The sequence below is a fragment of the Carcharodon carcharias genome, chromosome 3 (assembly GCF_017639515.1).
Source record: "Carcharodon carcharias isolate sCarCar2 chromosome 3, sCarCar2.pri, whole genome shotgun sequence".
NCBI classification, from domain to species: Eukaryota; Metazoa; Chordata; class Chondrichthyes; order Lamniformes; family Lamnidae; genus Carcharodon; species Carcharodon carcharias.
This window is the reverse complement of record NC_054469.1, coordinates 69,360,145-69,386,658: the sequence shown is the minus strand read 5'-3', so window position 1 is coordinate 69,386,658 and position 26,514 is coordinate 69,360,145. Positions and strand designations below refer to the sequence as shown.

Genomic DNA, 26,514 nt, shown 5'->3' with positions numbered 1-26,514 from the left:
CAATCAGCTGTTACTCCTGCATGCTGCTTGTTGTGCACAAACTTGAGGCAAAAATATTTTGAATGCAGTAGTAGTTTCTCAGTCACAAAGTATGCTTCTTTAATGTTTCTCCCAAAGAATTTGTATATATTCCTCTTGAAATTGCTTAATTCCAATTATCTATTAATTAGAATTAAAATTGTGTAAAAAGGAAACTCAGCTATTCTATCAAAATTGATTAATTACAACTGGAAGATGGTTTCCTAGTAATGCAATTATTTAGAATCAATAGGAAGAGACTACACAAGCTGCCAAAATCCATATTATGAACTTTATGGACATGTCTAACCGTTAGTTTAGTTAAAGGTTTGTTTTCTTCAATAATGGAGTAAAGCTGCTTTTTTAAGATAGGGGTGATGTTCCCTGCCCTGAATGCATTAACTGGTTTTATCTGATAATGCGTATCACTGTACTTATGGAATCACCTGGACTTGGAAATAAAGTATGGAATGAACTTGGAATGGCAATGCATTTTATGTGATTTATGATGACAGTGGGATTAGCACTCTAAATTAAGGTAGGCTCCAGAGCTTTAAAAATACTTCAAATCATATGTTAGAAACTAAACTTAATAAGAAAGGGGCACAATCCTATACCCAATAAACCTTTAGAACTCATCTTGCCTCAGTAGCCAATAAATCATGACTTACTAAGTAGGCTTTTGTGTACTGCAATTAAAGTGATAGAATGCTGGGTATACCTGTATCTTAGGTTATTATAAAATTTATCTCCTTCCAATCGAACTTTGTCCTCACATATTACTGGCCAATATTTTGGAGTTTGTTTTTAGGCTTTGTATCAGCTTTTTTTCAACATGTTGGCCAGCTTTGCAAATGTTATAAATTGACAGATGTAATTCTAGACACCATTTTGCAACTAAGATATCTAACCTTGAAGGGATTACAAATAAGAACAAATAATTTGATGCATGGAATTGGACACCTAAGCACACTGAAAGACTCTGGGCACTGGAGATATTTATATTGGTAAAAGAAATTTGGCTAATAGGTAATTTTATTGAGATATTTAAGATTAAGAGGACTAGACATACTGGATCCCAGACAAATTTTCAATTTAAGCTTTAAGACAAGGGATCATGGATGCAAACTTAGATGAGAGAATGTGCATGCACGGTTAAGCTACAACTTCTTTGCGTCAAAGTTAGTGAGCATTTGGAGTAGCAATGTGGAAGCAATGCAAGTCAATAATGTAATGAATTTCAAGAGGGTTATGAATAAATATTCAACAGAAAAGGCTGTTGAATGGTATAAAAGATAAAGTGGTGCAGGAAATCTGTAACCTCTGGACTAATGCATGGACATGACCTTTTCTGGCTCTTACACTCCTATGCCACTAAAAAAATGGCCATATTTGGTTGGTGGATTAATTAAGTATGCCTGTTGCTATATTCTGACAATGATCTATTGGTGCTTTCTTGATTGCCTTAGGGTATTAAGGTGGAATTTCCTTGTGTATTCCTGAAATTAGCCCTGGGTCTTTTTTTCTCTGCTTTTTCTTAATTCTTCCGTAAGTTAGAATTATTGTCAATTAGGGAGACTGTGCGCAAGGTTTCACCATCTAATTTCTATGGTGAGCATTGTTTGTCTTTTATTGCCCTATTAGGAACATAGGACCAGGATAAGGCCATTCAGCCCGTCACATCTTTATTCTTTTCAAAGATGATGTATTGTTTGGAAAAGCTCCCCCAAGTGTTCATACTTTGAAGAATTCCACAATTTTCACATAACTTAATATTCTCCAAAGCATAAAAGAAATATTTTTTGATGCAAATAAAAAATAACCATGGATAAGCAGCACCTCAGTTTACCAGTGGAAAGTATTGTTCCTGGTGTTATTAACTATCAGCATGAAGATCCTGTTGAAAGGAAAGCGCATTGAATGCATCTTCTGTTTAATCAGAGGATTTTTTTCTCCTCTACACAATGTAGTACTGTAAATGCTGACAAATGGAATCTCTGGATTCTACTTTCTTTACTTTCATAAGAAGTTAAATACAAATGACCTGATATGAGTTTTTCTCCCAAAAAAGGAAAAGCAAAGCAAATAGTTTTGAATAATACCAGATTGTGCTGGCAAAAAAAAAAGCCAGCAGCAGTTTAATTCTGGCATCACTACAATGGAGAGAGGAACGAGGAGCAGGGCTGAAGATTTGAATAGTATAAACATAAGTTATACTTGGGGCCAAGTGACCTTCATGATATTTCAGCTCTGTTACACAAATTAATCTTAGTATTTATGTTTATTTGAAAATGGCTATTCTTGTAGACCCTGAGGCATCAAATGACAGTCAGCTTTTCCTTACCTTTTTTATGACCACTTCATTTATACCAAAGTCCACACTGATAATTTATTTGCAGTGGATTAATTCTAAACTTTGCAACACTATTGAAGATTGATATGCTACTGGCCACAGTAGTTAGCTCTCACTTAACTTAATTTCAGTTTTTCCTCCCACAATAAATTTAAGATCAATTAGAAAGTCTTCCTGTAAATCATGTTCTCTCTTATGCTCTCTTTTTTATTCTTGTTCCATTTTGTAATCTTTACTGCCTGGTTTACTGTAATTTCCTTTCACAATAGGAGCGAAACTTTCAACTTCGGTAGAAGCATAAAGCAGGTTCTATCAGATCTGCTGTGCCTTGCCAGTGATACCCATAGCTCACTAAATAATTAAAAAGTCCACCCTGCCTGATTATCTTTTCCATTTACTGCTGATTGCTTTAAGCTTCCATCACAGTTGAAATCTTGTCCTGTATGTCTCTTACAGTACATATTTATTCTAGTCTCCAAGCCCTAGTTTCCCATTTAACCTCCTTTTTACCCCTGTTTCCATCACATTTTTCCCAAAAATATATTTTTCCCATAAAATGTATGAAAGTACATTATATCATCATTCAAGGTTAACATTACACAAAGTTCCAAACAAATCAATTTCTTTCGTTACTATTTGTAGCTCATTACATCTACAGTTGCATCTTGCAGGTATTGACACCATTCTTTGTTCAGTCCAATTTCTGAACAACCTGCAGCACAAAAGTCCATTCTGGTCAAAGTCATCCTTTGTCTCTGCAAATCTATGACCAGGGCATAATGTGTCTCCCTGTCTTCCTTGGCCATTCGGTTGTACTCAATTTGGTTGACGCTTCCATCTTTTTCCACAGCCTCTGTGATCAGCGTCTCTTCATTTTGTTCCATTCCTTTTGGCCGAACAGAGCCAGTACATCGCCTTTACCGCTTTTCCCCATGCAGTCTTTGGAAGTGCTCCATGGTTCCGTTCTTCACCACTTCTATTTCTTTGTCTCTGTTAGCTTTTAACCACAGTATTTTTTTAGTTTACACTCAGGTTATGGCAACACCTAGCTATACCTCTTGATTATCACCTTCAATTCCACAAACATCTATACTATCTGACTGCTTGTCTGAGAGGTTGGGGGTGAACCATAACTTTTCCAACTTTTCATACTGGCACGAACAAAATCATCATGTAGATCCCCAACAAAAGCTGGGCACTCTTATCTTTCACAGCTGCTAGTTCAGGATCTGCACAATTGTACACAATTTTAAGTTCCTGTTTGATCCTGAAGTAGACTTCAACCTCCAAATCATATGCATCACCAAGGCTACCTTTTACGTGTAGGCAGCATCACCTCTTTTTGCCGTCATCTCACTCCCATCACTGCTAAAAAGAAAAATCCTTATCCAAATTGTCATTATTTCCGGACCTGATTTCTCCAATGTCTCCTTACCAACATCCCTCCCATCATAAACTTGCCCAAAATATTGCCAACCATAACCTATTATGCACTAAGTCCACTTGCCCATAATCCTTGTGTTCACCCTTTACCCAAACACATTGAATTCAAATTCTCTCCATTTACTGATTGCTACAGGATTTTGCCAACGTGCTTAAGCCATATATCCTGGGTTGTCTGCTCCACACCTCTGAATTTCCTTCATTCTACTATGCTTAGGAGAGCCTTCGACTATCTTGGCCTTCCACTCTGAGGCTCTCCATCTCTACCTTGCTACGTCTCTCATCACCTTCAGTAGTCTCCCAAAAACCTATGCCGATAATCATGCCTTGAGACACTCCCCAAATGTTTCCCTTAATTCTGTTTGGCATCTACTTCTCTTCTGTGAAGTAACTTGAGATACATTCCACATTAAGGGTGCTAAATTATTACAAATTGTTATTGATGCTGCAAAAAAGATCGATAAAAGCATATATTTTTTGCAATAAGATGTGTAATATGTCCATCATTTGGTTTATTTTCTGGAAACAATCAAGTGCCATTGTATATTTTGGATAATCCAGAACTGAAAACTCTATTCATAGTTTGCATGCATTGTGAGGTATGGCTATTTCAATAAAATATTTTCTCTGTTTCAGTGTAAACATTATGAAGAGCAAATTAGACCCTGAAGGACTAGGAATCATCTTACTGGGAACATTTCTACAAGAATTTTTTCCTGAGCAGGTAAAGCATCTTTAGTATTCTTAACAAAATGATGTACAGGTTGTAAAAAATGAACATATGTATGTTGTCACTTTAGTATGTTATATTACAAAATTCTAGCTCTCAGCTGTGTCACCATGACCAATATTGAAAGGTGACTGAACTCTTCATTGTTGGAGAGAAAGAGAACTCATTGGAGAATATTAAAAGAAACATATGGGAAAGCAGTCATCATACTAGTATTCAGTTAAAGATGCTATGGTTTAATTCTGAGAATAGCTAATTTTCTCAAATTTCCAATACACACTACCTATGGAGCAGTTTATTAGCATAGTAAATATTTTGCAGAGATTGTTCTAAGGGAATAATATCATCAGGGGGGTTAATTATATTGTAATCCCCTAGACCTCCATCTCCACTCATCATGCTGCTTCTCCACTGAGTTCATTGCCTTCCTACTCTCCCCTGATTTTTACCTCCATATAAACTCCCGATCCCATATTCACAGCCGGCCCCTTGACCTTGCCATCTCATAAGGCCTCACTACTGCCACCGTGTCAATTATCTCTGATCACTTCCTTGTATCACTATCCACCCACATCCCCTTTCCCTCTCCCAACCGTACTCCCTTCTGTATCACAGCACGCCACTCCCCCGCCCCACCTCAAAAAAGACTCACTAATTCATTGTAGCTTCTACTTTCAAAATCCAATCACCACAACATGGTTGCAGCACCAATCTGTTCAACATCACCCTCACCTTCACCATTGATGCCCTAGTCCCCATTATTCTCGCTCACCCTCATCAATGCTCTGGTACAGCCCTCATCTCTGCCCCCTCAAGTCCAAAGGATGCAGACTTGAAGGTATAAGGTTTAGCCATTCACTTTCAGATCTGGCACTATCTGGTCCTGATCTTGTCTGTCAAAGCTCACTTTTCTAGAATCATCCTGGGTTGTAATGATAACCCTCAACTTCTTTTCTCCCCTGTGAACCACATTCTTAAACCCCTCTTCCCTGTCTCCTTCGCCTTTAGCTCCAACAAGTGTGAGGAGCTCATGGACTTTTACATTGTGAGGATTGTGACCATCTAGTCAGCTACCATTACTGCTTTCCTCCCATCCCTAACCCATTGGGCCAAATTTTGCCTAAGGCTCCCTCGTCTTTCTTGTTTCTGTCTTATCTCTCTCAATGCCTTCTCTGAGCTCATCACGTCCCATGACCACCTCCTGCTCCCTCAACCTTATTCTTACTAAACTGCCAACCAACTTCCCTTCCCACGTTAACTACTTCTCCCTCCTCTCCCACCCCAATTTTGTTTTATTTGTTCATGGGATGTGGGCATCCAATATTTACTGCCAATCCCTAATTGCCCTTGAAAAGATGGTGGTGAGCTGCCTCCTTGAACCATTGCAGTCTGTATGGTGTTAGTACATCCATAGTGCTGTGAGGTTGAGTGTTCCAAGATCTTGGTCTAGCAACGATGAAGAAACAGCAATATACTTCCAAGTCAAGATGATGTTTGACTTGGAGGTGTTGGTATTTCTGTGTGCCTGCTGCCTTTGTCCCTCTACGTGGTAGAGGTCACAGATTTTGACGGTACTTTTGAAGAAACCTTGGCAAGTTGCTGCAATGCATCATGTAGATCGTAGACACTGTAGCCACGATGCACCAGAGGTGGAGGGAGTTAATACCTGAGGTGATGGAAGGAGTGTCAAGCAAGCAGGCTGCTTTGGCCAGGATGGTGTCAAGCGTTTTGAATGTTGTTGGAGCTGGAGTCATCCAACCAAGTGGGAGACTATTCCATGATGCTCCTGACTTGTACATTGTGGATGGTGGAAAGGCTTGTGGGAGTCAGGTGGTGAATGGTTGTTGTAGAATAGCCAGCCTCTGACCTGCTGCTGTAGCCACAGTATTATTTTGGCTGATTCAGTTAATTTTCTGGCCAATGGTGACAACACCCCCTCCCCCAGGTAGGTAATGGTGGAGGAATTCATTGAGTGATAGGAGGAGGAGGTTAGACTTTTTTTTTGTTGCTGATGGTCATTACCTGGCATTTGTGTGGCACAAATGTTACTTGCCACTTATCAGCCCAAGCCTGAATGTTGTATGGGTCTTGCTGCATATGGACGTGGACTGCTTCACTGTCTGAGGAGTTGTGAATGTGCAAGTGTGTGAATAAACATTGCACAATCATTGGCGAACATTCCTAATTCTGACCTTAAATTGGAGGAAAGGTCACTGATGAAACAGTTGCAGATGGCTGGACCTAGCTCACTCCACTAAGGAACTCTTCCAGCAAAGTCTGGTGCTGAGATGATTGGCCTCCAATGACCTCAACTATCTTCCTTTGCATTAGGTACCACTCCAGCCATTGGAGAGTTTTCCCTTGATTCCCATTGACTTCAGTAAAGTGATATTGATGTTACACTCAGTAAATGCTGCTTTGATGTTAAGGACAGTTACTGTCACCTTACCTGTAGAATTTATTTTTTTGTCCATGTTTGGACCAGGCTGGAATGATACCTCTTCCCAAAAAGAAACCCTTGATCCACCCATCCTTGCAAACTACTGCCCTATCACTAACTTCCCTTTCTTCTTCAGAGTATTTGAACATGCTGTCACTCCATGCCCATCTTTCCCAGAACTGCATGCTTGAATTCCTTTCACCAGATTTCCATGTACCAAAACAACAACTATCAAAGTTACAAATCTCATCTTATGTGACTATGATATACGAACATACGAAATAGGAGCAGAAGTAGGCCAATCGGCCCCTAGAGCCTACTCTGCTGTTAAATAAGATCATGACTGACCTGTTTGTGTTTTGAATTCCACATTCCCATCTACCCCCGATTACCTTTGACTCCCTTGCCTAACAAGAACCTATCTACCTCCGCCTTAAAAAATATTCACTCAATGACCCCACTTCCACCACCTTCGGAGGCAGAGAATTCCAAAGTTGCACAACCCTCTTGAGAAAAAAAAATTCTCCTCATCTCTGTCCAAAAAGGGCAACCCTAATTTTAAAACAGTGCCCCCTAGTTCTGGACTCACCTACCAAAGTAAACACCCTTTCCATGTCCACCTTGTCAATACCATTCAGGATCTTATATACTTCAATCAAGTCACCCCTTGCTCTTCTAAACTCCTGTGGAAACAAGCCCAGTTTGTCTAACATTTCCTCAAAGACAGCCTGCTCATTCCAGGTATCAATCTAATAAACTTCCTGTGAACCACCTCCAATGCACTTACATCTTTCTTTAAATAAGGAGACCAAAACTGCACACATTATTTGAGATGTGGTCCCACCAATGCCCTGTATAACTGAAGCATAACATTCTTACTTTTATGTTCAATTCCTCTCATAATAAAGGGTAGCATTTCATTAGCCTTCTAAATTACTTGCTGTACCTGCATACTAACTTTTTGTGACTCATGCACCAGAGCACCTAGATCCCTCTGCATCTCAGAATTCAGTAGCCATTCTCCATTTAAGTAATACTCTGCTTTTTTATTCTTCCTGCCAAAGTGAACAACATCACATTTTCCTACAATTTACTCCATCTGCCAGATTTGTGCCCACTCACTCAACCTATCTATATTTGTCTGCAAACTCCTTATGTCCGCTTCGCAGCATACTTTCCTCCCTATCTTTGTGTCACCTGCAAATTTAGCTACCATGTCTTCAATCCCCTTATCTAAGTTATTGATGTAGATTGTAAAATACTGAGGCCCCAGTGCAGACCCCTGTGGGACTTCACACATCACATCCTGCCAGTCAGAAAAAAAGTCATTTATGCATACTTTCTGTTTTCTGGCAGCGAGCCAATCATCTATCCATGCGAATATGTTACCTACTACACCATGAGGTTTTATTTTCCACAATAACCTTTGATGTGGCACCTTACCAAAAGCCTTCTGGAAATTCAAGTACAGCATGTCTACAGGCTCCCCTTTATCCACAGTGCATGTTGCTCCTTCAAAGAAAGCCAATAAATTGGTTAAACATGATTTCCCTTTTGCAAAACCATGCTGACTCTTCTCGATTACCTTGTGTTTCTCGAAGTGTTCAGCAATAACCTCCTTAATGATCGATCGTAACACCTGCCCCACAACAGAAGCCAACCTAACTGGCCTATAGCTTCCTGTTTTCTGCCTCTCTCCCTCCCTTCTTGAATAGAGGATTATGTTTGCTACTTTCCAGTTTGATGGAATCTTTCCAAAATCTAGGGAATTTTGGAAATTTAACATAATCAATCTTCTACCTCAGCCACCTCTTTTAAGACCCTAGGATGAAGTCCATCAGGACCTGGAAACTTGTCAGCCCACAGCTCTGTCAGTTTGCTCAGTACTGCTTCGCTAGTGATTATAATTTCACCAAGTTCCCCTCTCCCTTCCACCTCCTGATTTGCAGCTATTACTGGAATGTTTTTTGTATTCTCTATAGTGAAGACAGAAGCAAAATATTTGTTCATTTCATCCGCCATTTCCTTATTATCTACTATTAACTCCCCACTGTCACTCTGCAGAGGACCAAAACTCACCTTACTTACTCTTTTCTTTTTTAAATACCTGTAGAAACTCTTGCTATCCATTTTTATGTTTCTAGCTAGCTTCTTCTCACTCTAATTTATTTCCCCTGATTAACCTTTTAGTCATTTTCTGGTTCTTTATATTCTGACCAATCATCTGACCTGCCACTCATCTTTGTGCAGTTATATGCTTTTTCCTTAAGCATGCTTTTGATGCTTTCCTTCTTTAGTTAACCACAGATGGTGGGTCCTCTGCTTAGAATCTTCCCTTATAGTAGGAATATATTTATTCTGAGTATTCTGAAATATCTCCTTAAATGTCTGCCATTACTTCTCAATTGATCTAGCCCCTAGCCCAGTATCCCAGTTTATTTCAGCTAGCTCAGTTTTCATGCCCACAAAATTGTCCTTATTTAAGTTTAAAATGCAAGTCCTAGACCCACTCTTCTCCCTTACAAACTGGATGTAAAATTCAATCATATTGTGTTCACGGCTACCTAGGGGTGCCTTAACACTCAGGTCATTAATTAATCCTGTCACGTGACACAATGCCAAATTTAATATGACCTGCTCTCTGGTTGGTTCCAGAATGTACTGCTCTAAAAATAAAATATCTGGAAAGCATTCTATGAACTCCTCATCCAGCCTAGTACTGCAAGTCTGATTTTTCCAGTTTATATATAGATTAAAATCATCCATGATTATTGCTGTCTCTCTATCACAAGCACCCAATATTTCTTCTTGTACACTTTATCCTACATTGTGGTTACTGTTAGGGGACCTGTGGAGCACTCCCACTAGTGACTTCTTTCCCCTGCTATTCCTCATCTCTACCCAAATCGATTCTACATCCCGATCTCCTGAACCAAGGTCATCTCTAACTATTGCACCAATGCCATCCTTGATCAACAGTGCTATCCCTCCACCTTTACCTAGCTTCCTATTCTTCTTGAATATCATAGACTCCTCAATGTTCAAGTCCAAATCCTTGTCATCCTGTAGCCATGACTCCATAATGGCTATCAGATCATATTTATTTACTTCAATGTGCAATATCAATTCATTTACTTTGTTATGAATGCTACGCGCATTCAAATATAGAGCCTTTAGTTTTGTCTTTTTGTTATCTTTGTAACATCTAGTCTTGACTATTGGTGTATTCTCATGTTTTATTTCTCTGTCCTTTCTTGCTATTTTATGATCCTCATTTCCCATATTACTATTATGGTATCCTACTTTGAATCTACCCCTTGATTGCCACATCTACCCAAGCTTGATCCTCCAACACCACCCCCCCACCCTTTGTTTAGTTTAAAGCCATACTTGCCTAGTTATATGATTCGCAAGAACATATGTCCCAGCACAGTTCAGGTGCAGACCATCCTAACGATATAGGCCCCCACTTTCCACAGTACTGGTTCCAGTGCCCCATGGACCGGAACCTACTTCTCCAACACCAGTCTTTGAGCCACGCATTCATCTCTCTAATATTATTTGTCATGTGCCAATTTGCACATGGCTCAGGATCCAGAGATTATTACCTTTGAGGTCCTGCTTAATTTGGTACCCAGTTTCTCATACTGACTATGCTGAACCTCCTTTGTCCTGCCTACGTTGTTGGTACCTATATGGACCACGATAGCTAGATCCTCTCCCTCCCATTGCAAGTTCCTCTCCAGCCCTGAGCCAATGTCTCAAACCCTGGCACTTGGCAGACCACACAGCCGCCTGGCCTCTTGATCTTTACTGCAGAGAATAGTGTCAATCGCTCTCAGTATACTGTCCCGCACTACCACTACATTCCTGTTTGGTCCCCTACTCGAACAGCTTCCTGTACCCTGGTGCTATGGCCAGTCTGCTCATCCACCTTGAAGACCTCGTTTTTGTCCACACAGGTTGTAAATTTTTCAAACTTGTTTGACAATTGCAAATCCTGAGACTCCTCCATTACTGTCTGCTCGGTCCCATTACCTGCCTCACCCACGGTCATATCCTCCTGTCCCTCACTGCTGATCAAAACACATTACCCTATTCTAAGAGGTGTGACCATCTTCTGGAACAAGATGTCCAGGTAATTCTCCCCCCCTCCCTTATGTTGTGCAGTGACCGCTGTTCAATAATCCTGGTCAATAATCCTGATCCAGAATTCCTCTTGCTGCTTACACTTTCTGCAGATGTATTTGTCATGGCTCACCTTGGCTTCCAATAGTCCCCACATTCCACAGCTGCGACATAACACCTGGTAAACATCTCCTCAAAACTGTCAAACCATCTGCCACCTTTGACACAGTTAACCACACTATTCACCTCTAACCCCGCTCCACCCTCATTCAACTGGGTGGAATTGAGCCTGCCTGGTTCCATTCTTCCTATCCAGTCATAACATAAGCAATAGCTTATTTTCCTATTTTCACACCATAGCGTTGCCTCTGGTGTTCCCCAAGGATCAATCCTTTACCCTTCCTATTTCCTGTTATTTTAGAATTAGGGCGCTAGTTTGCAAGGATAGAAACATAGAAAATAGGAGCAGGAGTAAGCCCTTTGAGCCTGCTTCGCCATTCATCATAATCCTGGTTGATCATCCAACTCAGTAGCCTGCTCCCGCTTTCTCCCCATATCCTTTGATCCCTTTTGCCCCAAGAGCTATATCTAACTCCTTCTTGAAAACATACAATGTTTTGGCTTCAACTACTTTCTCTGGTAACGAATTCCACAGGCTCACTACTCTCTGGATGAAGAAATTTCTCCTCATCTTAGTCCTAAATGGTCTACCCCACATCCTCAGACTGTGACCCCTGGTTCTGGACTCCCCCACCATCAGGAACATCCTTCCTGCATGTGCCCTGTCTATTCCTGTCAAAATTTTTTAGGTTTCTATGAGATTCCCCCCTCATTCTTCTGGATCCAGCAAATATAATCCTAACCAACTCAATCTCTCCTCATATGTCAGTCCCGCCATCCCAGGAATCAGCCTGGTAACCCTTCGCTGCACTCCCTCTATAGCAAGAACATCCTTCCTCAGATAAGGAGACCAAAACTGCACACAATATTTCAGGTATGGCCTCACAAAGGCCCTGTATAATTGCAGCAAGACATCCCTGTTCCTGTACTCAAATCCTCTGGCTATGAAGGCCAACATACCATTTGCCGCCTTTACCACCTGCTGCACCTGCATGCTTACCTTCAGCGACTGGTGTACAAGGACACCCAGGTCTCATTGCACATTCCCCTCTCTCAATTTATAGCCATTCAGATATTCATTCATCTGCCTTCCTGTTTTGCTACAAAAGTAGATAACCTCACATTTATCCACATTATACTGCATCTGCCGTGCATTTGCTCACTGACTCATCTTGTCCAAATCACACTGAAGCATCTCTGCATCCTCCCCACAGCTCACCCTCCCACCCAGCTTTGTGTCATCTGCAAATTTGGAGATATTACATTTAGTTCCCTCATCTAAATCATTAATATATATTGTGAATAGCTGGGGTTCCAGTACCAATCCCTGCGGTACCCCACTATTCACTGCCTACTATTCGGAAAAAAGCCTGTTTATTTCTCCTTTGTTTCCTGTCTGCCAACCAGTTTTCTATCCGTCTCTATACACTACCCCCAATCCCATGCGCTTTAATTTTACACACCAATCTCTTATGTGGGACTTTGTCGAAAGCCTTCTGAAAGTCCAAATAAACCACGTCCACTGGCTCCCTCTCATCAACTGTACTAGTTACATTCTCCCAAAATTCCAGTAGGTTTTTCAAGCAATTTTTCCATTTCATAAATCCATGCTGACTCTCTCCAATTCTGCCACTGTTTTCCAAGTGCTCAGCTATTAAATCTTTTATAATGGACTTTAAAATTTTCCCCACTACCGATGTCAGGCTGACTGGTCTATAAATACCTGTTTTCACTATACCTCCCTTTTTAAATAGTGGGGTTACATTAGCTACCCTCCAATCTGTAGGAACTGTTCAAGAGTTTATAGAATCTCAGAAGATGACCACCAATGCATCCGTTATTTCTAGGGCCACTTCCTTAAGTACTCTGGGATGTAGATTATCAGGCCCTGGGGATTTATTGACCTTTCCCCAACACCATTTCCCTACTAATACTGATTTCTTTCAGTTCCTCCCTCTCACTAAACCCTGTGTTCCCCAACATTTCTGGTATGTTATTTGTGTCCTCCTTTGTGAAGACAAAACCAAAGTATGTATTTAGTTGGTCAGCTATTTCTTTGTTCCCCATTATAAATTCCCCTGTTTCTGACTGTAAGGGACCTACATTTGTCTTCACCAATCTTTTTCTCTTCACATACCTATAGAAGCTTTTACAGTCAGTTTTTATGTTCATTGCAAGCTTACTCTCGTACTCTATTTTCCCCTTCTTAATCAATCCCCTGGTCCTCCTTTGCTGAATTCTAAACTGCTCCCAATCCTCAGGTCTTATTTTTTCTGGCCAATTTGTATGCCTCTTCCTTGGATCTAATACTATCTCTAATTTCCCTTGTAAGTCATGGTTTGGCCACCTTTCCTGTTTTACTTCTGCGCAAGACAGGGATAAACAATTGTTGCAGTTCACCCATGCACTCTTTGAATGTGTGCCATTGCCCATCCACCGTCATCCCTTTAAGTAATGTTTCCAAATCCATCATAGCCAACTCGTGCCTCATACCATCGTAGTTTCCTTTATTAAGATTCAGGACCCTGGTCTCAGAATCAACTAGAATCAACTCTATCTTGATGAAGAATTCTATCATATTATGGTCACTCATCCCCAAGGGGCCTCACACCACTAGATTTGCCAAATATTCCTTTCTCATTACACAATACCCAGTCTAGGATGGCCTGTTCGCTAGTTGGTTCCTCAACGTAATAGTCCAGAAAATCATCCCATATACACTCCAGGAGTTCCTCCTCTATGGTATTGTTACTAATTTGATTTGCCCAATCTACATGCAGATTAAAGTCACCCATAATTACAGATGTTCCTTTATGTGTCTCTAATTTCCTGTTTAATGCCATTCCCAAAACACCACTACAGTTTGGGGGTCTATATACAACCCCCACTAACGGTTTTTGCCACTTAGTGTTTCTCAGCTCTACCCATACAGATACCACATTGTCGGAGCTAATATCTTTCCTCACTATTGTGTTAATTTCCTCTTTAACCAGCAATGCAATTCCACCACCTTTTCCTTCCTAAATACTGAATACCCTTGGATGTTCAGTTCCCAGCCCTGGTCAGCCTGCAGCCATGTCTCCGTAATCCCGACTATATTCTCCATAATCCTGACTCTATATTGATAGGTCAAAGGTTAGTTTTTCAAGGAGAGGTGTCATTACACCCTTGATCCAAAAACACAGCATTTTCTACTTATGTGCTATTGGCAGCCTGCTCTACCTCACCAGTGCCTCTCTCAACAGCTCTACTGCCTCTAAATTGTCAGACTGCTTGCCCAACATCCAGTACTGGATAAGCAGAAGTTTCCCCCAACTAAATATTGAGAAAAGTGAAGCCAATGTCTTAAGTCATCACCATTCCTTAGTCATCGACTCTATCCCTCTTCCTGCAAGTGCCTGTGACTGAACCAGATGGTTCGCAACCTCAATCTTGCATTTGACCCTGAGATGAGCTCCTGACTACATATGCCCCCTATTATGAAGACCACCCACTTCAACCTCCATAATATCACCCAATTTTGCCTCAGCCTACACTCAGCTGTTGCTGAAGCCCTCATCTATACCTTTGTTACCTCACATGTTCTCCCTACCACAACTTTGAGGTCATCCAAAACTCTGTTATAATCCTAATTTGTACCATGACCCATTCACCCATCATCCCTGTGCTCACTGACCTCCATTTGCTCAGAGTTAATCCATGCCTCCATTCTAAAATTCTGATCCTTGTTCTCAAATCCCTTCACAACCTAATTTCTCACTAACATTGTAACCCTACAACCTTCCCTTTAACAATACCTTGTATTTATATGCTCCCTTTAACATAGTAAAACACCCCAAGGTGCAGCACAGGAGCAATATCAAACTAAGTCTGACATAAGGAGATATAAAGGCAGATGACCAAAAGTTTAGTCAAAAATGTAGGCTTAAAAAATTCCCTGATATCTAGGCTCCTCCAAATCTAGCGTTTTAAATGACCCCAATTTGCAGCCACCATTTTCAGCCATGGCATCGGTTGATAAGGCCCTAGTCCTGGATTTTCTTCCTGGACACTGTCCACCTCACTTCCTCTCCTCCCCTTTAAGATGCTACTTAAAACCTACATTTTTGACTAAACATTTGGTCATCTGCCTTTATATCTCCTTATGTCAGATTTAGTTTGATAATGCTCCTGTGATGCACCTTGGGATGTTTTACTATGTTAAATGCAGCATATAAATACAAGGTGGTGTTAAAGTGAAGTACTGCAATAGAATCACAGTACAGAAGAGGCCCTTCGGCCCATCGAGTCTGCACCAACACGTGAGAAACACCTGACCTACCTACCTAATCCCACTTACCAGCACTTGGCCCATACTTTGAAAAAAATAGATAACCCCCAGATAAAGTTATTCACTTCAAACAAGAACAAGTGGTAAATTCTGCTTCAATATTTGGGGTCCCATTGTTCTGGCTTGACAAGTCTTCTTTCTTGCGTCCTATATGTTTTTGTGTTGATCCCTTCCTAGGCTTACCATTGACCAAACAATTGTTGGTGCTTTAAATCTCTTATTTTATTTTCCCTCCCTACTCCCACGCCACACAAAAAGAAACATTCTTGATCATTCTGCAATTTTGGCCCCAGTTTAAACACTAAGTGAATGGGTTAAAATCGGGCCCATTATGTGCAAGATTGGCTTGCTGACTTTCAAAGAAATTTCCTTGGGTTCCACATCTGTATTTGTTTTTGTCTTTTCGAATTTGCAGGTTTTACTATCTGTACTGTCTATATTGTAGCAATTGCTAATTATGAGACTTGATATAAATGTTACACTAGCGGCAAACACGAGCCAAGAATCAAAATTTTCCCCTTTTGACATTGTCTATGAAGAAACGGTTTTAAAATTGTAATTCCAAGCTTTTTTTTAAAATCTGTGTTTTGTACTGTGCGGGAAAAAGGGCACCTTTTGAACCAGCACAGTATGTGGTATAGTTAACCTCAGCAGAAGTTCACATTTAGAAACTGAATTTGGCTGGCCAGCAAAAGAAATATTGAACCTTTGTAAATTCATAACTTAAAACAATAAATAAGGAAGGCCCAATTTAAAAACCCATGAGGAAAATAGTGAAGTTAATTATTTGTTGACATAAATAGATGTTTTCAAAGGCATCACTTGATCATTTCAATATTTTTAAAATTCATTTCCCATTTGATTTAATTTCAAACTCAAAGGGTTCACAGATAGCAAGCTACACTCCAGATATTTCTCCATCTACTGCTATGGCTAAAAATAGCTTTATCCTTTTGTGCATTGAGAATCCTATATAATTTACTCAAATGATAGAATTTAAACTAACCTACGAGACTTCTTTGAGGATGTAACAAGCAGGGTGGATAAAGGGGAATCAGTAGATTAATATTTGGATTTCCAAAAGGCATTTGATAAAGTGCCACATGAAAGGTTACTACACAAGATAAGAGCTTATGGTGTCAGCGGTGATAGATTATCATGGATCAAGGATTGGCCAACTAACAGAAAACAGGGTCAGGATAAATGGGTAATTTTCAATTTGGCAAACTGTAACTAGTGGAATGCCACAGGGATCAATGCTGGGGCCTCAACTATTTATGATCATTGTTATTGATTTGGATGAAGGGGCCTAGTGTATTGTCAGCAAATTTGGCTACAATACGGAGATACATAGGAAAGCAAGTTCTGAAAAAAACTGAATCTGCGAAGGTCGGTTAAAAGAGTGGGCAAAAATTTGACAAATGGAGTATAATGTGGGAAGATGTGAGGTTGTTCACTTTGGCAGGAAGAACAGAATTGCAGAATATTTGTTAATAGTTTCTTTAAATGACCTGGAATACTGTCTTAGAGGGGAGAACTTTCCAAAGCCCTGTACCACTGGTAAGACCTTAACAATAATGAATCGCTTGCTTGTCAGAAAATCATAGATCCACTGCAATTTAGACAGCATGTAGTATTAATCTTGATCAATGACAGTGAAAAGATACATGGTTTGAAGTTTTTAATGTGAGTGTTAGCAAAAGTAAAATACAAATAATTGCAGATACTGGAAATCTGAAGAGGAAAAGGTTCCAAGACCTGGAAATATGGTGCAAAAAGATGATAGAGCGCAGACCACCCTGCCTGCCATGGTGGATCCCCACTCCCAGCACCAGCGCCAACCTCCTCCACTCCTAATGCCTCCGGTCCAGCTATCACCCACCTTTCTCTACCACATTCCCGGGTTACAGGATCCTTCTCTTTGTCAGATTTTCAACACTTCCCTGCCCTTCTGCTGTAACTATTTGCACCTCCTATGGATCCATATTTTGTTACTTATCCCACTACCTTGCACCATCACTTTTCACTCAGGCCTCCACCCTATCACTTACCTTCCCGTTTGTTCTCCCTTGCCCCGTCTTTCCCAGGCTTGGTACTTGCTTAAAAACTGTTAAACCCTTGCATCTTCAGGTTCTGATGAAAGGTCATCAACATTGGATCTATAGTGCTAAGCAGCCAACCCAACCAAGCAGAAATTCCAGGCTTTAATTTACACTTGTTTATTAGTAGTTGCGTGCTACATGCATCACCATATAATTTTCCTGGTTTAATTAGTATTTTTGCACTACATGCATAAACATTTCTTAGTAGTAAATAGCTATTCAGTGAACAAAAACAAAAATACCTGGAAAAACTCAGCAGGTCTGACAGCATCTGCGGAGAGGAACACAGATAACGTTTCGAGTCCATATGACTCTCCAACAAAACTAAGGAAAAATAGAAAAGAGGTGAAATATAAGCTGGTTTAAGGGGGTGTGGGACAGGTAGAGTTGGATAGAGGGCCAGTGATAGGTGGAGACAACCAAAAGATATCATAGACAAAAGGACAAAGAGGTGTTCAAGGTGGTGAGATTATCTAAGGAATGTGATAATAGGTGACATTAATGGTAGAAAGCAGGACGAGCAACGTACAGATAGCCCTAGTGGGGGCGGGTTGGGAGGAAGGATTCAAAATAGGCTAAAAGGTAGAGATAAAACAATGGATGAAAATACATTTAAAAATAATGGAAATAGGTGGGAAAAGAAAAACTTATATAAATTATTAGGAAAAAAGGGGGATCAGAAAGGGGGTAGGGATTGAGGAGAGAGTTCATGATCTAAAATTGTTGAACTCAATATTCAGTCTGGAAGGCTGTAAAGTGCCTAGTCGGAAGATGAGGTGCTGTTCCTCCAGTTTGCATTGAGCTTCACTGGAGCATTGCAGCAGGCCAAGGATGGACATGTAGGCATAAGAGCAGGGCGGAGTGTTGAAATGGCAAGCGACAGGGAGGTCTGGGTCATGCTTGCGGACAGACCAAAGGTGTTCTGCAAAGCGGTCACCCAGTCCGCGTTTGGTCTCTCCAATGTAGAGGAAACCACATTGGGAGCAACGAATGCATTAGACTAAATTGAGGGAAGTGCAAGTGAAATGCTGCTTCACTTGAAAGGAGTGTTTGGGCCCTTGGACGGTGAGGAGAGGGGAAGCAAAGGGGCAGGTGTTGCACCTTCTGTGGTTGCATGGGAAGGTACCGTGGGAGGGGGTTGAGGTGATGGAGGAGTGGACCAGGGTGTCCCAGAGGGAAATATCCCTGTGGAACGCCGCCGGGAGGGGGTGAAGAGAAAGATGTGTTTGGTGGTGGCATCATGCTGAAGTTGGCGGAAATGGTGGAGGATGGTCCTTTGAATACGGGGGCTAGTGGGGTGATAAGTGAGGACAAGGGGGACCCTATCATGGTTCTGGGAGGGAGAGGAAGGTGTGAGGGCGGATGCGCGGGAGATGGGCCGGATACGGTTGAGGGCCCTGTCAACCACCGTGGGTGGAAAATCTCGGTTAAGGAAGAAGGAAGACATGTCAGAGGAACTGTTTTGAAAGTGGAATCATCAGAACAGATGTGATGGAGGTGAAGGAACTAAGAGAATGGGATGAAGTCCTTACAGGAAGCGGGGTATGAGGAGCTGTAGTCGAGGTAGCTGTGGGAGTCGGTAGGTTTGTAATGAATGTTGGTGGACAGTTTATTACCAGAGATTGAGACAGAGATGTCAAGGAAGGGAAGGGAAGTGTCAGAAATGGACCATGTGAAAATGATGGAGGGGTGGAAATTGGAAGCAAAATTAATAAATTTTTCCAGGTCCAGACGAGAGCGTGAAGCAGCACCAAAGCAATCATTGATGTACCGGGGAAAGAGTTGTGGGAGGGGGCCAGAGTAGGACTGGAACAAGGAATGTTCCACATACCCCATGTGGGTACCCATAGCCACACCTTCCTTCCTCCAATGGGTCCCAGTTATGCCTGTCTCTTTATGGAGTATGTGGAACATTCCTTGTTCCAGTCCTACTCCAGCCCCCTCCCACAACTCTTTCTCCGGAACATCGATGATTGCTTCGGTGCTGCTTCATGCTCTTGTCTGGACCTGGAAAAATGTATTAATTTTGCTTCCAATTTCCACCCCCCCATCATTTTCACATGGTCCATCTCTGACACTTCCCTTCCTTGACCTCTCTGTCTTAACTTTTAGTGATAGACTGTCCACCAATATCCATTACAAGCCTACCGACTTCCACAGCTACCTCGACTACAGCTCCTCACACTCCGCTTCCTGTAAGGACTCCATCCCATTCTCTCAGTTCCTTAGCCTCCGTCACATCTGTTCTGATGATGCCACTTTCAAAAACAGTTCCTCTGACATGTCTTCCTTCTTCCTTAACCGAGGTTTCCCACCCATGGTGGTTGACAGGGCCCTCAACCGTGTCTGGCCCATTTCCCACACATCCGCCCTCACACCTTCCTCTCCCTCCCAGAACCATGATAGAGTCCCCCTTGTCTTCACTTATCACCCCACCAGCCTCCGCATTCAAAGGATCATCCTCCGCCATTTCCGCCAACTCCAGCATGATGCCACCACCAAATACATCTTCCCTTCACCCCCCACCCACCCGGTGGCATTCCACAGGGATTGTTCCCTCCGGGACATCCTGGTCCACTCCTCCATCACCCCCTACACCTCAACCCCCTCCCACGGCACCTTCCCATGCAACCGCAGAAGGTGCAGCACCTGCCCTTTTACTTCCCCTCTCCTCACCGTCCAAGGGCCCAGCACTCCTTTCAAGTGAAGCAGCATTTCACTTGCACTTCCCTCAATTTAGTCTACTGCATTCGTTGCTCCCAATGTAGTTTCCTCTATATTGGAGAAACCAAATGCAGACTGGGTGACTGCTTTGCGGAACACCTTTGGTCTGTCCGCAAGCATGACCCAGACCTCCCTGTCGCTCGCCATTTCAACACTCCACCCTGCTGTCATGCCCACATGTCCATCCTTGGCCTGCTGCATTGTTCCAGTGAAGCTCAACGCAAACTGGAGGAACAGCGCATCATCTTCCGACTAGGCACTTTACAGTGTTCGGGACTGAATATTGAGTTCAACAATTTTAGATCATGAACTCTCTCCTCCATCCCCACCCCCTTTCCGATCCCCCTTTTTTCCAATAATTTATATAGATTTTTCTTTTCCCACCTATTTCCATTATTTTTAAATGTATTTCCATCCATTGTTTTATCTCTGCTTTTTAGCCTATTTCGATCCCTTCCCCCCCACCCCACCACCACTAGGGCTATCTGTACGTTGCTCGTCCTGCTTTCTACCCTTAATGTCCCCTATTATCACATTCCTTAGATAATCTCATCACCTTGGATTCCTCTTTGTCCTTTTGTCTATGACATCTTTTGGTTATTTCCACCAATCACTGGCCCTCTATCCAGCTCTACCTGTCCCACACCCCCTTAAACCAGCTTATATTTCACCTCTTCTATTTTTCCTTAGTTTTGTTGAAGAGTCATACGGACTCGAAACGTTAACTGTGTTCCTCTCTGCAGATGCTGTCAAACCTGCTGAGTTTTTGCAGGTATTTTTGTTTTTGTTTTGGATTTCCAGCATCCGCAGTTTTTTGCTTTTAGCTATTCAGTGAGACTTATCGACAACTGCTGCTTTAATCATTGTGTGACTTGACTAATGATAATGTGGCAAGTGGAATTAAACCCCAAAGCTGCGTGGTGCATTTTGGAAAATAAAAGTATAAAATCCATGTAAAAGTCTCCCATTCTGTTGTACTTTCAGGAATCTACCATTCCAGATTCATTTACTGTTTATCACTACAATGGGTTGAAGCAGTCTAACCACAGTGAAAAGGTGAGGCAAGCATGGAACTTAACTGTTAATCATCTGCACTTCCTATCACTTTGAAAACCCTTGATTTGAGTATGTACATATCGATAATGTATATTAAACTCACCTTTCTATACAAGCACGCCAATCTTATAAAGTTCATGAAAATGTTTTGAGGAATTGCCGGTATTATCCAAGCCACAGGGTGCAGTACATCTTGATATGGGTTCTGATGAACATATTAAAATTAATACTGGTAAAATTATACAGCACAGAAGGAGACCATTTGGTCCATCATACCATGCAGTTCCAGCTTTTTAAAACAGCGATACAATTAGATCACTCCCCAGCTAATTCCCCGTAGCCCTGCAATTTTTTCCTAGCACAAACTAGTAAGGCAATAAAGTAGTAATAGGAAGGATTAACTTTTGGAATCATTTAAGCACCAATTTTAACCAAATACAGCTGGTGAGTGCAGGCTGTATGCAAGTTGGAATTGGAAGCCCAATTTACATCTTGCTTGCTCCCTTTTCATCTCTGTTGAAGTCAAATAGAGCAGGATGTAAATCAAACATCTGACTTAATTGTGCACTTTCTCACTGGGTGTGTTAAGTTAAAATTGGGGCTTTCATTATTAAAATATGTATTAAAGTATTTGATGTAAATGATTTTCATTTGGTGCTGTGCATTTATCGAAGACTTGCCAATTGTAACAGTAGACAACTTGGCATAAAAATAAGGTCATGAGGCTCTATAGTGGTACTTGAAAACCAAGTAAATGTTAGGAGCAGGACACAACGTTTGCAATCTTTAAGCTCTGGCTTTTTTGGGATCATTTTGCAACCTGTGCTACTAGAGGGAGCCTTGCCTGCCAGCCGCACACATCAGAAATGCACGCTGCCGATCATTTTCTAATTATTTTGGCCTGAAAATCTGCCAGTGGTGTAGACTGGTAAAATTACCCCTTTTTTGCATTGCCCAGTTTCATAAAATCATGGAAAGAGAGAAAAAAGAGAATATATTTTTACAAAGCTCATCCTTGAGCTTCCTATCACCCTCCCCCAAAAAAGGTTACGGTACATTCTCCACTAAAAGAAAAACAGGTTGATTAAACACTTCATCTTTATTACCTTAAACAAACCTTTACCAACCACTGGGAACAATTCCACTGCAGAGAAAGAAAACAGGCCACACTGACCTTTCACCATGCATCCAGCCTCTTGGCTTGGGAGTTGAAAGAACTCTCACGTCTTGTTTGGAATCCTCATGATCTTTTTCTTTCCTTTCATTTGCTGTGTACTTGTAGGTCAAAAGATTAAGTATACCTCACACAGCTGTCCTCAGCGTTAAAACAGTTAATGTAGAGAAGGCTATGTGCACTCTGTGTGAAGGCTTTCCTGCTCATAGTGGTTTATTAGTTTCACATGCAAAAGATACAACAGTTTTAGTGTACTGCCTAAAAATATATATGTTACTCCAATATTTTGAAAAGACATTACAAAATTAAAAAAAATACATTTCTGATGAACCAAATGCTTTTCAACTTTTCAGACAATTAAAATGATGTTTCTTCTGTTATTCAAAAGGTTATGTATGTTGAAGGAACTGCTGTTGTCATGGGCTTTGAGGATCCAATGGTGCGAACTGATGACACTCCAATCAAGCGCTGTTTGCAAACTAAGTGGCCATATATAGAGCTCATGTGGAACACGGACCGGTCACCCTCCTTAAATTAGGTCCAAGAAATCAAACCAAACAAAGTTCCAAATACTGTAAGCTGTACTGCTTATCAAAACCTGTACACGGTTGCTGCTAACTGGAATGTAGTGTCCCTGAAGTCCTTAAGAAACTGTAGACCTTAATTATTCTACTACTTACTGTTGATAAAGTTCCAAGTCACTCGTCTTCATTGTTAACCAGAAGGTTATCTATAGAAAAGGGAAATGTGTCATCAATTTAACTAAGTTAGAGGGAGATGTTGTTTCATTATATCATCCAGGAAATTTAAAACCAAAATTGTCTAAAATAATGGCTTAAGGAATGATGTACAGATTTGGAGCCTGTAATTCTGGGTCCTGTCTATGCCACCAGAACTGCAGTGGAGCAGGACTCCTGGCCAATAACAGTCAAAGGTGTAGACCTCAATGGGATGCCAGAAGCGTTAAGTGGACTGAAGTGAAATTCCAAAAGAAAAAAATGTTCAAATAAAAATTGCCTGTCAGTTTAAGATGACCAATTCCTTATACTAGTAAACCTGCAGCCTTTGGCAGTCCCAACACGAGATCTACATCAGCTCTTGTTTGTAGGTCCCTTTGGGCCTGAGAAGGGCACACTGGCCAGAATTTCTGGCATAACCCAGGAATGTACTCAGGCTGCCCCGAACGTGCTTCGATGTTGGGACAGTCAGTGATTTGCCCACCATAATTATTTCTCCACTTAGATCATTTTCTACAGATTGGCAGTGCAGAGGAAGCAGATTCAACCCCAAATTGGAGAATTTGATTCATGTTCTAAATTAAGTACAAAATATTTCAAGAATTGCCCAGAATATTAAGGGAATAAAAACAAAAATTGCAGGAAAAGCTCAGCAGGTCAGGCAGCATCTGTGGAGAGAAACAGAGTTGACGTTTCAAGTTTCTGTTCTGGTGTAAGGCCACCTCGACCTGAAATGTGAGCTCTGTTTCTCTCCACAGATGCTGCCTGACCTGCTGAGCTTTCCCAGAATTTTTTTGTTTTTATTTCAGATTTCTAGTATTTGATGTCAATCCCCAATTGTCCTTGAGAAAGTGATAGTGAGCTGCTTTCTTGAACCGCTGCAGTCCATGCGGTGTAGATACACCCACAGTGCTCAATAAAAGAATGTTTTAAAAACAACCTTTCACCTAAGGAATCCTTCTGCAGAGCACAGCAACATAATTCATTCAAATAGATGTGTTCCGTTATTGTCATCATAGGACTCACCATAGAAGGTACCCCACCCCCCTAAGAATGATGATTCCCGATGTAGTGTGCATGACCAGAGAAAATTCAGTTGCCAGCTGGACTTTTTCTGTGCAGAAAACGTTCCGGCTGATAGCATGTATGTTGTATGTAATCCCTTTTATGATGTCAGTGCAGCACATCTGTTTGAACACACTACCATTCTGCTGTGCTCCTCAGGGAACCCATTACAAAAATGTTATTCTTAATCAGTAGGGATCAGTTCAAAACTGCATGCTGTGGGTCATAGATGGAACAGGTCATAGATGAAACTAGGATGGAGAGGAGAAATTACATTGAAAAAATTTGCCCGCCTGCCCCCCACCCCCCCCCCCCAAATTTGCCCTTTAAGTTAAAGTACATGAATTTTTAGCTTTAACATAAACAGGATTGACAGCATCCTGTCTAATTGGGTGAAATCAGTGAGTTTATTTATCTTCAACATCCCATGAACTTAACCAGTGACAGTGACTAAAAATTTTATCTTTTACAGTGATCTCTTGGAAAAAAATTCATGGATATGTTTGGAAGAACCATTTGTTTAACTTTGTTTTACTTTGTGGTGCATTGCAATATGTTTTTAACTACCAGCTGAAACACTGGGTATGTGGCTCTCAGTAACATACTGGAATTCTGTAGTTTACATTCTCAAAAATATACCACAGTGGAAGCCATACAAAGGTAAAATATTAATCCAAATTGTGGCTAAGTACAACGTGATGCATTCTGAATCTTTTCACTGATTAATGCAGCTTATCTCTGAAATTATCCAGCTGCACTGTTACATAATATTGCCAAGATTTGTTTTCTTTTGTGTCAAAATTACACTGTTTGCCAGTGTTCATGTGTATTTAAATTCTGCTTGTTAGATTGCATGAAGAATGAACAATTTCTTGTGCACAAAATACCGTGTTCTCTTATTTATTATCATTTGGCAGTTGGCCCAAAATAAAAATACTGTTGAAAAATGTTCTTGAATTATTTTCTTAATGCACTTGAGCTAACTTTGACTGTTTTGTTATTTAAACCTGTTTCTAGGTTGAACAAAAACTTTCTGTAAAATTAATTTTCATTGAATACTAATTTTCCAAAACAATAATTTTATCTGTAAAGAACATCTTTAGCAATAAATGGTCCATGTTTTGTTTTATTGGAGAATATTAAAATTATTCCATTGATTCTAGAAATTCTCATTTGTGTTTTTGTTAAAGAATCATTTGGAACAATTTCTTGGAAGCATCAGAAACTAATAGACTAACAATGAGACACCTCACAAATATGTAACATCCTGTACAATAACAGCTACAATTTAGGCAGCTACACAGGTAACTTAACCCCTAATGTATCAGTGTCCGATTTGTAATTATCTTTTTTATTGTACAGGGCAATAATTGACACTGTTTAAAAAAAATTCTGTAGGATTCTTGTATAAATGTGTTGTGAGAATCATTTCTCCTTAGACAATGAAATATTAAGGAGGTTACGACACCAGTGAGCATGGTAATGATCAAAATAACTAGGACATACTGAGTTTTGACTGATTAATCTGAATACCTTTCAATCAATATGTAACACCCAATCTCAACATCTGATAGTTGTAGTTGGGTCAGTTTTCCTTGCATGATTCTTGCCTTCACATCTAGTTTCACGACAGAGGCTGCTGCAGCTTGTTTGAAAATAATAGGCAAGATCTTGTCCTATTATTTCCCTCGGGTAGACCAATATGAACATGCAACCTACTAAAGAACAAAACAGAAGCAACTCAAAAATAATCAGTGTTGGATTGCAGCGATCCAACCAGAAAACTGCGGCAAATCTCGGAATTAACTCGAAGGGAAAGGGATAGGAGGGAAAGGGTAAATCTACCATGAAATGAGGAAGAACACCTATAGTGTTTGCAGCTTGAATAGGATAAGATTCAAGTGAGCTGTCAAGGAAATTGAGTTCCCCGACACATTGGTAGCAGATGTAAAATAAAACTTTGATGATCCTGCAGTAGTAACTTCGCGTTTCTGAACATTTGATGCAATGTTGTTAGTTTATAAGTGAGTGACAGGCATATTCTAGATATACTCAACTTCTGGCAGAGTGACTTGCTAAAGGTCCGCAGCCACA

At 40.8% G+C, this 26,514-nt stretch overlaps 1 protein-coding gene across 3 annotated transcripts in view; it reads left to right on the top strand.

The window, feature by feature from the left end:
• The window catches only part of mindy3 (MINDY lysine 48 deubiquitinase 3), a 150,114-nt gene extending 124,532 nt beyond the window's left edge, over positions 1–25,582 (top strand). The window contains exons 13-16 of one of the 3 annotated variants that reach the window (XM_041184571.1): positions 4,451–4,538; positions 21,373–21,444; positions 23,007–23,192; positions 24,893–25,582. In XM_041184571.1, the coding sequence (XP_041040505.1) occupies positions 4,451–4,538; positions 21,373–21,444; positions 23,007–23,156 (310 nt within the window). In that variant the 3' untranslated portion in view covers positions 23,157–23,192; positions 24,893–25,582. Of the gene's footprint in view, positions 1–4,450; positions 4,539–21,372; positions 21,445–23,006 lie in introns of all 3 variants that reach the window. The other 2 variants (XM_041184573.1, XM_041184572.1) reach the window with 2 other exon arrangements.
• The last annotated feature ends 932 nt before the right edge of the window (positions 25,583–26,514 follow it).